This window comes from Bombyx mandarina, chromosome 13 (genome assembly GCF_030267445.1).
Source record: "Bombyx mandarina strain Sakado chromosome 13, ASM3026744v2".
Classification (NCBI taxonomy): domain Eukaryota; kingdom Metazoa; phylum Arthropoda; class Insecta; order Lepidoptera; family Bombycidae; genus Bombyx; species Bombyx mandarina.
In genome coordinates this window covers 7,438,250-7,451,752 of record NC_143220.1, presented here as the reverse complement: position 1 = coordinate 7,451,752, position 13,503 = coordinate 7,438,250, and the positions used below count along the sequence as shown (strand labels likewise).

Here is a 13,503-nt window from a genome sequence, read left to right as displayed (position 1 = left end):
TGGCCCTCCTCCAGTCCAGATTTGAATCCGTTAGATTACAAGATATGGCAACACTTGGAGGAAAAGGCGTGCTCAAAGCCTCATCCCAATTTGGAGTCACTCAAGACATCATTGATTAAGGCAGCCGCCGATATTGACATGGACCTCGTTCGTGCTGCGATAGACGACTGGCTGCGCAGATTGATGGCCTGTATTCAAAATCACGGAGGTCATTTTGAATAAACTTTAGTGTCATAAGAATCTATGTTTTGTTAAGTTCATTTTGGTATATGAATGGTTACATAATGAATAAACTTGTTTCAATTATTTTACATTAAACATGTGACATCTAAATCGTATAATTATGTACCTACCATTGAACACTCATCACTTACCGTCACAGTGATATGTAGTAGTAGTTATAAATATTCGTACGTATTTTTATCGAGAGTGGGCGCTGTAAATGCATCTGGTATGTGAGATATCAAAACTTATCTGACGCAGGACTGTATTGTCCTCTGGTGACAATTACAGATATATTTACATTTTCGAAATCTGTTTGTTGTCTGATCAACAGACTGGTTGCATTGCTTTCATCTAAGAATGTTGGCTCTGCGTTGACTAAGTTAGCGTTAAGAGGTATATTTGATTAATATTAGTTGTATGTTGTGCTCACTTTAAGAGTTCTGTCGGAACGAGAGAGAGCTCTGAGGAATTGTTGTAACAGTAATTCGCCCGTGACGCCAAGCGGCCAGCGAGATCCACTAGTGTGAAACATTTATCTGTTGCTTATTAGGGTGCGCACATACGTTTGTGGGGGGATCTTTCAACCGGATGAGAGTATCCTGATTTACTTAAAATTTTATTGTGATAGTTTCAATATAAACACTTGTCGCTATCGTAGTTCTGCGATGGTGCCTAGGTGAGTCCAGAGATCGCAGCTTCGTGGCTTTGTACGTAATCTACTGATGTTTTTAGGTTCTGTAAATTAATAATGGCGTGTATCGTTGTAGTCCGGGCATCCACGATTCATCACCTTGTTAATGGTATACCAACAGCCCTTCTACCAACGTAAGTATGTAAAAACACTTCGACAGTTGCTGGGATTATGGCGAACCGTCTTTCAGAGATGAACATCTGTTAATTCGTTTTGTCCCTCTGTAGTTGATAATTTCATGAAAAGTTTAGTAAGCTGAACTTGTTTGGTGCTTGTCGCTACAATATAAGGAGGCGGTGGAGTGCTGACGTCACGCCGCCCGCCCACGCTGCGGACTCGCACCAGGGCTCCCACTTACTGGCTAATTAAATATTCAAAGAGATCGCCTGCTCACTGAGATTTATCACGACCACACTACATTATAAATGCAAAAGTTTGCATGTTTGTTAATCAATTACATAAAAATTACTGAACGGAATTGGATGAAATTCCGCGCAAAGATGGTTCATAATGTGGATTAACTTACAACACAGGAAACGCTGATGTCGCACTCGCGCAACGCCGGGTATCTTCTATAATAAATATATTTAGTTTTGTCGTTTCATGTTTTCAGTTTACAGCAGATCTTTAAACAGATTTATAGAGTTTATGGGACCAGAGTGTTCAAAGCAAAACTATTTGTGTTCGTGATTTCTATGGCCCGTAATAACATATTTATTTTCTTACAATAAATAAGCTCATATTTTTTTAACTAACTCACTCGGTACTAAAAAATAAAATAATCCTAACGACAACAAAATATGAGTAAAAATAGTTGAACTTCAAAGTTGGAAGTAAATCATAAAACATTATTAATGTATCACATACACGAAACAGATACAGAATAACGCAAACATTGGCGCGAATATATTGTTTATGGTCTGTTATAAATACAAAACGTAAAAACTAATATTTTTGCCAAACTATTTTTGAGATGATCGATAAATTTACCTTTTATACTTAACCGCTGTCAGGAAACTAACTAATAAATCTGACAGATTGATTATGAACCAGACGCTGTCTGTTCCCACTAGTGTTTGATCTGTTGATGTATGTAGAATTTTATAGTACTTTTATGGTATGAGGTAAATTTTGTTGTTCAGTGGAAACGGGAAAAATAGGTCGATGTTGCGTTTAACTTGTAAATTACGATCTTCTGAACTAATTTATTGGTAAGACTGATCACGCGGGCACCGGAGTAGGTACTGGTAATTGCTTGACCGAAACTGAACACAGAACACGTGTATATGACATTCTCAAACAAAACTATAATAATATAGTTTATGAGCAGGAACCGCAGGGCCTCGCGGTAGTTCGACGAACAACTAACTATCTTGTAGGGTTTCCGTTTGTGATAACCCTAGCTCTCGCCGGAGACTGCACGATCTATAACTAGGCCGAGTGTGACTTTTTATAGTCTTCGGAGTGACTTCACCACTAATAACTAATGTCCCACGTACTATTATTGTTTTTAGACGTCGCATACTACTACTAGGTTTATTTCTCTATTTTGTTACAACAGATGGGCTTAGAGATGTTCCGAGCTTACCGAAAATAATGGACACCTGGTGGTTACCAGCGTCCACTATCACGTGGGAAGGTCGAACTTTCAATCGTATTAAAGTATTCGCGTAACTTTCAAACCAGATAGGACGGGGAACCGACCCGTGTAAACACATCTCCGGGGGCGGTGCGTATGTAAACACAGTAAGGATACGAAAATAGCAATAGCAGGCTGTGTTCTGGTTCGGGCCGACTGACCGAGAACGATCTGCCTATGAAAAATAACGTACGTTTTATAGTACGAACTAGTAGTAGTGAATAAAAAGATGTGTTGTGATTATTCAGATCAAAAACATTATCAGCACAGCATACGCAAGCTAACGACCTTCCAGCCTAGAGGGTTAGAAAATTTCCATTTGAATTATAAAAGTGAAGCGGAGTGGAGCGATGTGGGGTTAATTTGGCGTCCGCCTCGCCGCCGTCCAGACTGGGACTTGTTGATACGCCGACCCCTTGCCGCCGCCGTCGCCGCGCCGACGACTCTTCCACACAATATCGACACTCTTATATTACTAAATGTAATGCTGTAAATGGGTAAATGAACTAAACAAACACACCATCGTCATAAAGTTGAAGTATTACTTTACAACCTGCTCCGCGAACGCACTACTGCTCCGCACCAGAAACTGACAGCAATATGAATCTGCTTACTAGGAAGAAGGTGAAACGGGAATTAGGGAATTGAAAATGTGAGGATACAGGAATATAGATAGCATAGCCATCCGGTTTCAGCCTCCTGCAATCATACACAGTTCCACATGCCCTATAACCTGACTGAGCAGAAAATCCTAAGCCGTTAATGATAACGTTTAAATAGAATGACATTAACTGATAACAGTTGTCAAATGATATCGTGTGAGGCTAAGTGCTCAAGTGCGTGGCGGAAAGTGCCGTGAAGCCATCCACACGCGGCAGGAACGTTACAGCGGTCAATATATAATTAAATATCAATTTAATTATATTTTTGCTTAACTCTCAAAAGTGTACCAAACATATCCACATGCACCTTAAATATATACCAAGCAACGTAATATCTTGTTCAAACAAATCTCAATCGTTTTATTTACAATAATTAAATATTTAAATCTTTCTGCTATATATGATATGAACAGGTAAACTCGGAACCTGACTGTGTCCTCGCGAATAAAACTGGATTATCCACATTATTCGTACGTTAATATTCATTTCAATTAAATTTAATTATAAAATTCCGGTTTGATCAAACGTTACGTGTTTATTTTAATGTTGTTATATATCGGAATCGACTATGATTTAGATAAAAGGTTTTTTACGGATTAAACGTCGTGAGGACGTCAGAGCTATCTTAAGTGTTTGTAAGTTAAAAAAAAAGCTTGACTTATTTCGGAAAGATATTAATTGATAACTAATATCATAAAAATATTTGAACCGCTGCGACTAGTTGGATGAGTTCTTCGACCCATCTGAAGCATCCAAAAATAACCTCGAAAGGAACGGCTTACTCGAATTACTGGACTCTTTGTTCATCCCTCAATAGCAGTATCTTATCCTTTTTGTCATCTTAACTTTCTGGATGAATGTGCTCTACTACTCTGCCTATTTTTGCCGCGAAGTCGTTGCACAATTCGTTTCGAAGGTAAGACTGCCGGGTGTACTGATACTGAGACTTCAACCTTGTCACGAGATAAGCACAAAAAAACAAAACAAAAAAATTTGAGACTGTAATTTGATATTTTACTACAATAACGTAATTTAATAACTTTTATTTATTTATTTTTTTATTGCCTAGTTGTGTGGACGAGCTCACAGCCCACCTGGTGTTAAGTGGTTACTGAAACCCATAGACATCTACAATGTAAATGCGCCACACACCTTGAGATATAAGTTCTAAGGTCTCAGTATAGTTACAACGGCTGCCTCACCCTTCAAACCGAAACTCATTACTGCTTCACGGCAGAAGTAGGCGGGGCGGTGGTACCTACCCGTGCGGACTCACAAGAGGTCCTACCACCAGTAACTAATATAACACTAATACATAAATAAAATGAAAATGAATAATGAGACATATTTAAACTTATTCCCTTGAAGAATGATCGCACCTTTTAATGGTCTTCTAACCGAATGGCGCCCTGCGTGGAGTCGTGCTCTGTGCGATGCGATGCGAGCGATGTGTACATACTATGTGCAGTGAGCGTAGTGCAAAATGACCGCGGCACTAGTGTGTTAGTGTGAGTTTTTATCGTTCTCGATAGCGTAAAAGTTAACTCAAATTTATATGGAATTAGAACAGCGCCTCTAGCGGCAAACGTAGGCAAACGTTCCGACTCCATACTTTGAGTTAACTCTTACGCTATCGAGAACGTTAAAAAACGTACACTAAGCACACAATCTCGTTTCACTGCTTGTGTTGCCCATTGAAGCGTATTATTTACACAGCATCTTGTGGCAAACAAACAGCACATTACTCACTGATAGATAGGCATGTAGAGAGTTAGTTTGAGTGTCAGTTTATTTTTGAACTTTATCTGCATAATAAAATAAATATTTTGGCTCAGTAGTCTTAGCCTAGAATAGTACTACTCCGTCTCTTCTCCCAGGAGTCGTAAAAGGCGACTAAGGGATTCACCGGAGGCGTTCTAACAGTATTGCACCAGCGTACTGATATCGGTAACCGGCATCTACTGGTGGTAGAGAGTATTGTCCGCTCGCACGGGTCGGTACCACTGAGCTGCTTATTTCTATTGCGAAGTAGTCATATTTTGCATTGTGAAGGGCCCGCTTTCTGTAGAGCGCACCCGTTAAACACAACAATTGAGACTCCGACCTCTGGGCTCCGGTAAGCACTTAACACTAGGTGGGCCGTGAGAATGTTTACTCAACAACGCAATAAAAAATATATTATGTTTGTTGGTTGGGTTCTGTTAGCGCATTGATATAATCGCGCCTTATGTTATTCACTAACGTATTCGTTAACCTACTTATTAAATATTTTCAAAGAATAGTAAAAAAGAAGGACATCGCGAGTCTTCTTAAGACTATAGCTCATTTTGAAATAGGTCGTAGAGTTGACATTGAACAAGTATGTTGCGGATACAGAAGTCATGCTTGCGGTGTTCAAGTTATGAATAAACGTGGAAAACTCGAAGTGGTTTCGTCGCATCACGAGCGTGCGCACGTGAGGACACACGCGCTCTACAACACGTTTTGTTTGTGGAAGTAAACTCTTTAATATGTTAGTTTATGTACAAATTACCTCAATAGTTACGTCCAGGCATATTTCAATTCATAAATGAAAGTCAAAACCGCGTACAACCGTGTGACGATATACTGGGCTCAGTGAGCACACACTCGAACGAATTGTTTGTGAATATAATATGAATAGAATGACTCATTGATCCGTCCTGCATTCCAGCAAACTTCATTATCAACTAAAGTAGCCCAGCGCATGTCGTTTGGTCTACTGGGCAGCAAGACTGCAGCGCGCTGTGAGTTCGTGCGCATGAAGGGCCCGGGGGGCAAGGGACACGCGGAGATGGCGGTGTCGAGACCGCGGGGGGCGGGGGTCGACACCCCCACGTCTGAGCCCGGCCTGGCCGCCACAGACATGTGGGATAGTGACTGGGATGAGGACCCCGAGGAGCTGTTTGTGTATCGACATCAGGTGAGACTTACTGTAGATTTCCTTAATTTCTATAAATAAAATTAGGATGGTGATTGTAGGCCTGCAGAGGTAAGTTCTACCACACGACCTATTTCTGCCACGACGCAAGTCGTCATATGTTCCGGTTTGAAGGTTGTGTTAGTTGTTGTACAGTGCGATTCAGTCGCCGAGCTCATCTCCGGCTAGAGGCCGTTCACGATGCGAACTAGAGTTCGATGGGGCTCAACCAAAACCAACAATCAAGGTGGCCGAGAGCTTGTGTCTTCGCCTAGTGATTGGTGTAATCGAATACATTCTGCCGCGTAGCGCCATCTATATGTCACATGACGAATCTATTGTATCAGATTTAAATTTAAATAGATATGTTTTGATTGCATTTCAGCGTCGTCTGAGCGACCCCAGCGCCAACATTAACAACTTCACTCGCAGCGGGTGGCGCACCAAGGACAACCGGGACAAGAGCCGCTCCGAGAACGAGGGGCTCGACTCCATGGTCAGCGGGGTCGCGGAGGTCGAGGCCGGGGACCTCAGGGACGGTACGTGCCGCCCGCCCGCCGCCCTCCCGCCGCTTGTTGGTGCTTGGCTCAGTTTGTAGCGGGGCGCGAGTTCCACTGTTGGCTCTGTTTGTTATTCCCTGAGCTTCACGTAGTTTCCACGTGTTGGCTTCTTGCATGTCGTGTGCTGGAGTTTTTGTTTCTCTTCGTACCTTATTTGATTTAGCTATAATCAAACGGAATCTCATAGCACTAGCGGTGGCGCTCGGAGGAAGCCGTTCAATAAACTTGCGCACCGAATAGTACATTTGAGAATATCGACTCAAGCGTAGAGGTTGCTAGCGCCCGCTCTATAGATCTTAAACGAGTGAACGTGTCGCATGCTGCCTGGGAACACGAACACATTTTGTGCCTCGATGATATGATAACGGGACGCTGCTGAGTTTTACAAGATTTGCGTAATAGTTAACTGAAATGCGAGAACCCGATGTACTGACGGCTCGCGCGGGCCGCCCAGAGCACACGGACTGAGGGGCCGCGGCCCTGTGTGTTGCCAGGGCGGCGCCGGCCGGCTTCCTCCGCGCGCCGGGCGTGCCAGCCGGCCATGCGCGACCTGTACCCGCGCGCGCCCCGCGACCTCTCCTCCCCCGCCTGCCTGCACACCGTGTGTCCGCGACCGCCCTCCGCCGCCCTCTGCACCGCGCCCTCCGCGCCGCGCCCCCTGCCGCCCGCCCGCCGCGCCGCCCGCCCCCGCGCCCTCGAGCCCGGCGCGCGGTGCGAGCTCGCCGACGAGGCCGCCGCGCTGGACGAGGCCGCGCTGCTGGCGGAGCGCGCGCCGGGCGTGCTGCAGGACGCGGGGGGGCGCGCCGCCGTGCGGGGGTGCGAGGAGCGGGTGCGGGCGGCGCGCGGGGCGGGGGGCGCGGCGGCGGGGGACGCGCGCTGCTACGTGACGCTGCCGCGGGCGCGGGGCGGGCTGGCGGCGGCCATGTTCCGGCGGGAGCGGCTGCCGGCGCGCCGCACCACGCCCGACGGCACCGACATATACTACTGGTGCGACGTGCCCAGGAAGAAACACAACGGTAGGCCGACGCGGGCTGCGACGCACCCCCCTCCCCACGCCGCCCCTCCCCGCCCCCGCTCGCTTTGCGCTGCAGATTTGCTTCTCGCCCTGCTCTCTGTTAATTTTGTCCTTTTAAGTCAGCCTCTAATAATTTCACACGGAACGTTCTCGACCGGGCACGTAGCTAGATGTGGCCCCTGAAACTTTGTTTGTTCTCGGCGCCATGTCCGCGCGGCACAGAGCTGGACGCCGGGCTGTACAACCCGCTGTGGGCCATGCGGGGGTTCTCGCAGACCTTCCACTTGTGGAAGGAGGGCAAGCGACAGAGCTCCTCGCCGCTCAACGCCTTCCTGACGTACGTGACGCTGCCCTGGTGGACTATCGCCAAAGGTCAGGTCCGATTATAAAGTACCCAGACTTTAAAAAAATGCAACCAATTCATAGTTTTATCGCTCATTGTCTGCATTTCAGATATTCTCGACCATCGCGAAGAACCGATCTTGACATTCTAAGCAGCTCGGCCGCGACACACGAGGCCGCGGCGTGTCGTCCAACAGGAACACGACGAGCCAGTACTCGCTCTATAACCGACAAAATCACAGGAACTTGTATGACTACCCAGTCGCAGTTTGTTTCCGTTTCTTCCTATGGACTTTTTGAATTTCATTCCTTAAGATATTATTTCCCAAAATGCACGTCTCGTATGTTATGTTCGCGCAGTCGGGCGTGCATTGTACAAACAATATTGAGCTGTGAACGTATTTGTGATCGTGTAATGATGCTACCTCATAAATGTTGTGTGTTCATCGTGCAAATGTATTGTACTGTCCGATAACAGAAGTATAACAAGGCAACAAAATACAAAAAACATTGATTTGGTGAGACGGAGTACACCGCAGTGGCTCTGCAAGTAGTTCGCGCGCCGTCGCCTAGATGGCGCTTATACCAATATTGAGAAACTAACAAAATGTGTTAAATGGTTATTGAATTAAATATACAATATTCCATGACTGATATTCTAGTCGACATCGGTGATTGTGTACATGTAAGTTGATGATATTATAATGTAACTTATTATGTAATAAATACGCTTAGAAATTTTTTGTCGTACTCGATATGGTATACCGAATAACATTTGTAAACAAAAATAAAATATGTGTTTAAAATTCAAAAGTAAATTAGAAAGAATTGTAACGAACCGCATTTGATTTGTTTAGTTTTATTTTGAAGTCGTTGGAATGCATGAGGCCTCAGCAGTAACCGCATCATCTGATTTAATGAATACGTCTCGTTCTGAGTGCCCGCTACAACATCACTATTGTAGTACAATCGATTGTAATTGTATTTAAGCTTGTGTTGTATTGTTCCTCTAAAATTCGTTATAAAGCGTGGTGTCTGCCCCGCCTGGGGGAGGGGGACTGGTTTGTGGGTGTCCGCCCAATATTAGAATACACATTCGATGTGACAATGTGTCGAGATATAAGTATGCCGAGTATCAAATCGTGACGTCATTCTGAACTTTGAAAGCGTTACGTTACGGAGGTGGGCGCGTGGGCTGTCCAGTTTGGATTTTGCTTAAGTTTTAAAGTCAATACATAATTTTGATTAATATTAAGAACATTTTGAAGATCTCGAAATCTCTTTAGTTTTTTTTTTATTATGAAAAATCGAATTTTCAAAATTTTGTTGCTATTTCTTACTTCATTACTTTATATTGCTACCCTTTCAGGACCAATACACCTCAGAATTATAAAATTTGCAGTCAACGTGCATATTACTTTGTATTTAAAATCTAATCCAAGTAGCCGCGACCAGGCGAGCTGCGGCGGGATGAGGTGACTGTGTGATTGAATAAAGTGAATTGTAATTAACTTTATTTGTCATATAATTTTGTTATACTTTTCCAATTTCCCAACCGTTCTTATATATTAAGGAAATGCGCGGTGTGAATATGGAACTTATTCACCTGAACCGTGGTGCGGCCAATGCACTGGTAGCCACGCTCGGGGAACGCGTCATTGAATCATATAACATCGGTACGCGGGGTCAACGGCCTCGCACGGCGCGCTATGCCGACAGCTACCCGCACTATTTGGGTTGCTGGTTCAGATAGGTAATATGTGGCCATGAAATCGTCGTAGCTTTTGGATAAGACGTCCGGTGCATTCGTGTCTAGCGACGCAACCATGTTCGAATCCCGCGAAAGTATTAATTTTTCTAATGACTAATACAGACTTAACAATTGTCCACCATTGACTTCCACGGTGAAGGAATAACATCGTGTAATAAAAATAAAAACCCGAAAATTATAATTTGCGTAATTACGCAATTACGGTGAATTACGCGTAATTACGGTGGTGGGATGTTTTGTGAGTCCGCACGGGTAGGTACCGCCACTCTGCCTATTTCTGCCGTAAAGCAGTAATGCGTTTTTGTTTGAAGGGCGGGGCAGCCGTTGTGTTGCAAAACAGAGACCTTACAACTCATGTCTCGAGGTGGGTGGCGGTATTTGCGTTGTAGATGTCTTCAGTTACCACTTAACACCAGGTGGGCCGGGAGCTCGTTCACCCATAAAATCTATTAAATAAATAAAAATGAACTCCGCGCACAGACCATTATATATATTTATTGATATTTTTCCGTCGATGTTTCATGTTTCAGTTTGTGATGTCGAGTGAATGGGGCTACCTTTTGAAGAAACAAAATCTTGGCGTTCATATTTGCAGTACCTGCAACAATAATATTCATTTGATTTATTTATTTGAAAACAAATAGTATAATACATTCACATAGATTAAAGGTATATACAACAAAATAAGTGTGCCACGTGAGCAGATAGTAAACACAAAACAAATAACTGACATGACTTAATTTTACCAAAGACAAATCTATAAACTACAGTACCTACTACAAAACTACTATTGTTACAAAAATTCTAAAATTTGCGTTTCTATATTCTTCGTCAACGTTGGAGGAGCGCGCGTCCTGTACACTCTGCTATTTAGTTTTCCTACCTATGCCAGTAACCTCGAGGGGTTCGAACCTGGTGGCGTTGGCTAACACTAGCCCTAGCAAGAGCAGTGTTTCGCGGAATCTATCACCGGATCGGAAGCGCGACCCACTGACAAGATCTGGCGAGAAACTCCGTGGGCTGGGTCTGTAGTTTCATTACTCGGCGAGCCTTTCGTCGTAAGCGACGGTTTCGACGAGAACGATAACCGAGAAAGCTCCCCGACTTACGGACCAATGTATTGAAAATGTTTTATTTACCTTTATGGAATCTACATTTGTTATTGTTTGGTAGACCAAGCACCGGTAAGCATTTCTGATTTGGTGGACGGTACAGAACGCTGTAAATACTGTCGTGTGGCCAATAGCTGTGTATCCAAACTTTTCTTTTATTATTATTAACTGCATGGTAGAGGAACCTGTCTCAGGACTGGTCTATCGACACCGGACGAATGCACCGGGGCTATTTACATTCCGATCAAACATATCGTTATGCAAAATCATTACCTACAGTAAAAAACAAGGTTTTATTAATAACAACTATAGCCAAAATAACTATTAAATAAATGAACCTCATTAATTGATTGCATTATACAATTTTTTAAATATAAAAATTGTGCCTGTGGTGTTCGTTGGCCGTCCGATCGAGTTTTCCTTCATCTGGAGCTAATCCTGGAGGTCCACTCAGGTCACGTTTACGATAAAATGCATATCTATTGTAATTGAACCGACAAACTAAATAATTAGGTACCTACTCCGTAAGAAAAGATTCTGTGGCGGGTAGTCATCACAGAAGACATTTGAAGGATGTCTGAATCTCGCTTACCTACTATATTTTCAAGATAAGCTTGCATAAACGAGGTGTGATCAAAAAATAACGAGACTTCGTTTTCATCCAATAATATTTATTTATTTGTGAATATAAATTTTATCGCCTTTAAAGTAGCCCCCTTTGGATACATGCACGTATGCCAGCGCTTTTTCCACTTTCACTTTCCGGTATGGCATTTAGCGGCTTCAGCGATTCTGCTTTTATCTCATCGATTTGGCAAAACGTCTTCCTTTCACGGGTTGCTTCAGCTTTGGGAATAAGAAGAAGTCACAGGGGGGCATGTCCGGTGAATACGATGGTCGCGGCATCAATACAGTGTTGTATTTGGCGAACAGCTTACGATCAGGCATTGAGGCATCAGCACCTGCAGTATCGTGGTGCAGTCGCCATGACTGATTTGATAATGATATCCGCAGAAGTTGATTGACATCAGCCCTATAATATACCGGCATCCTAGGCAACCTCTTATAGTAATTCAACAATCGCTCATGATCAGTTTTTTCACTTTCTCGACGTTATCGTCCATTACTGATGTACTAGGATGCCCAGGACGCTCCTCATCTTAACTTCTTCTCGTCCACTTTTAAAACGGTTATACCACTCGAAAACTCTTGCTTAGCTCGTAGCAGAGTCACCGAAAGCAACTTTATCCCATTTTTGTAGCAAAACTTGATGCAAATTGTCGGATCCATTTTTCGAAAAGTGAAAAATGACTGAGCGCATTAAAACCTGTAGAATTCACTGGCAGTTGATGGCAAACTAAACATGTAATATGGATACCAATGCACATACAGGCAAGTGCAGTAACATAACAAAAATATTTTTGCCAATCTGACGAATGCAGCCCGGGCAATTTAGTCTCGTTATTTTTTTATCAATCCTCGTATACCTAAAGTTCCCAACAAGAACATGCGGACTGTCGGTCTACCGAGCAATATGACCCACTCAGTGGGAGATCTTTCCTTTGTCGTATACCCCCAAAATTCTAATGTAGCTTGCAATGTAAGACCCCCAAATACCTACACAAACTACACATACATACGTGCCAGGTTAAATGAAAGCTTGTAAAGTAGATTAAGTTTTGCATTTTTTTCATTATAATATTGCGTTGACGTGTGGACGAGCTCACGGCTTTCGTGATATAAAGTGGGTACCGGAGCTCACAGACATCAGAACGTGAATGCTGCCAATCTTGAAACTTGAGTTCCAAATGTCCGCTGTATAGCGACTGCCCCACCCTTCAAGCCGGTACACATGACACCCCCGCAACATGTATGTATATTATGCCATCTACTCGTACCTACTGCATCTACTGCAGTAGACTAAACGTGGCTGACAAAGGCGTGAGACCGAACCCTAATACTCAATATGAATGTCTCGCTCATTCGTAGTTAACACACAACAACTCCCATCTGTTTTTATGAGCTTGTGTTTTCTTCATCAAACATTCCGGTATTACTCAGAGTAGGTACACAGTTTAGTTTGTAGTTGTGTATTTTTTATTGAAAATCATGATATAACGCACTGGCGTTCACCTAAAGATATACAAATTAGATCTTGAGCCTGAGCCTTGATCGCCCACCTGTCCTGTTGAAACTGGAAAGGCCTCAGGGCCACCAGTAATCCCTCAATCATAAAAAAAAATCAATTTCGAAACCTTGATTGCATTGTCATCTATAAGAATAGCGAACTAAGACATTACTTTTTTAACCAACGTTAAAAAAATCCTTGGTTCAATTACAGGAAGCCCACTGTCCTGATGTTGTCAGTGCAATTAATCAATTCAATATATTTTTTATTGCTCTTGTAGGCAGACGGGCATACAGCCCACTTGATGGCGAGTGGTTGCCCTCGCTTCTGGCCGTCAGTAATGTCAACAGTAGCCAAGTAGTTAGCCAGTAGTTATAGATGGAAATGCGTGAAAGAGATCTATACTTAAACTTAAAGAAG

At 43.4% G+C, this 13,503-nt stretch overlaps 2 protein-coding genes across 4 annotated transcripts in view; one reads left to right on the top strand and one right to left on the bottom strand.

Moving 5' to 3' along the window:
- The window catches only part of LOC114241184 (uncharacterized protein KIAA0930 homolog), a 52,810-nt gene extending 43,213 nt beyond the window's left edge, over positions 1–9,597 (top strand). The window contains exons 6-10 of one of the 3 annotated variants that reach the window (XR_016324131.1): positions 5,910–6,158; positions 6,541–6,694; positions 7,953–8,102; positions 8,184–8,757; positions 9,442–9,597. Coding sequence is in view for 2 of the 3 variants with exons in the window: in XM_089732608.1 (XP_089588734.1) it covers positions 5,910–6,158; positions 6,541–6,694; positions 7,210–7,731; positions 7,953–8,102; positions 8,184–8,224 (1,116 nt within the window). In the remaining variant the exon portion in view is untranslated. Of the gene's footprint in view, positions 1–5,909; positions 6,159–6,540; positions 6,695–7,209; positions 7,732–7,952; positions 8,103–8,183 lie in introns of all 3 variants that reach the window. The other 2 variants (XM_089732608.1, XM_089732609.1) reach the window with 2 other exon arrangements.
- LOC114241247 (phosphatidylcholine:ceramide cholinephosphotransferase 2) overlaps positions 1–13,503 on the bottom strand; it is a 104,417-nt gene that overhangs the window by 36,022 nt on the left and 54,892 nt on the right. The gene's annotated exons all lie outside the window — the stretch shown is intronic.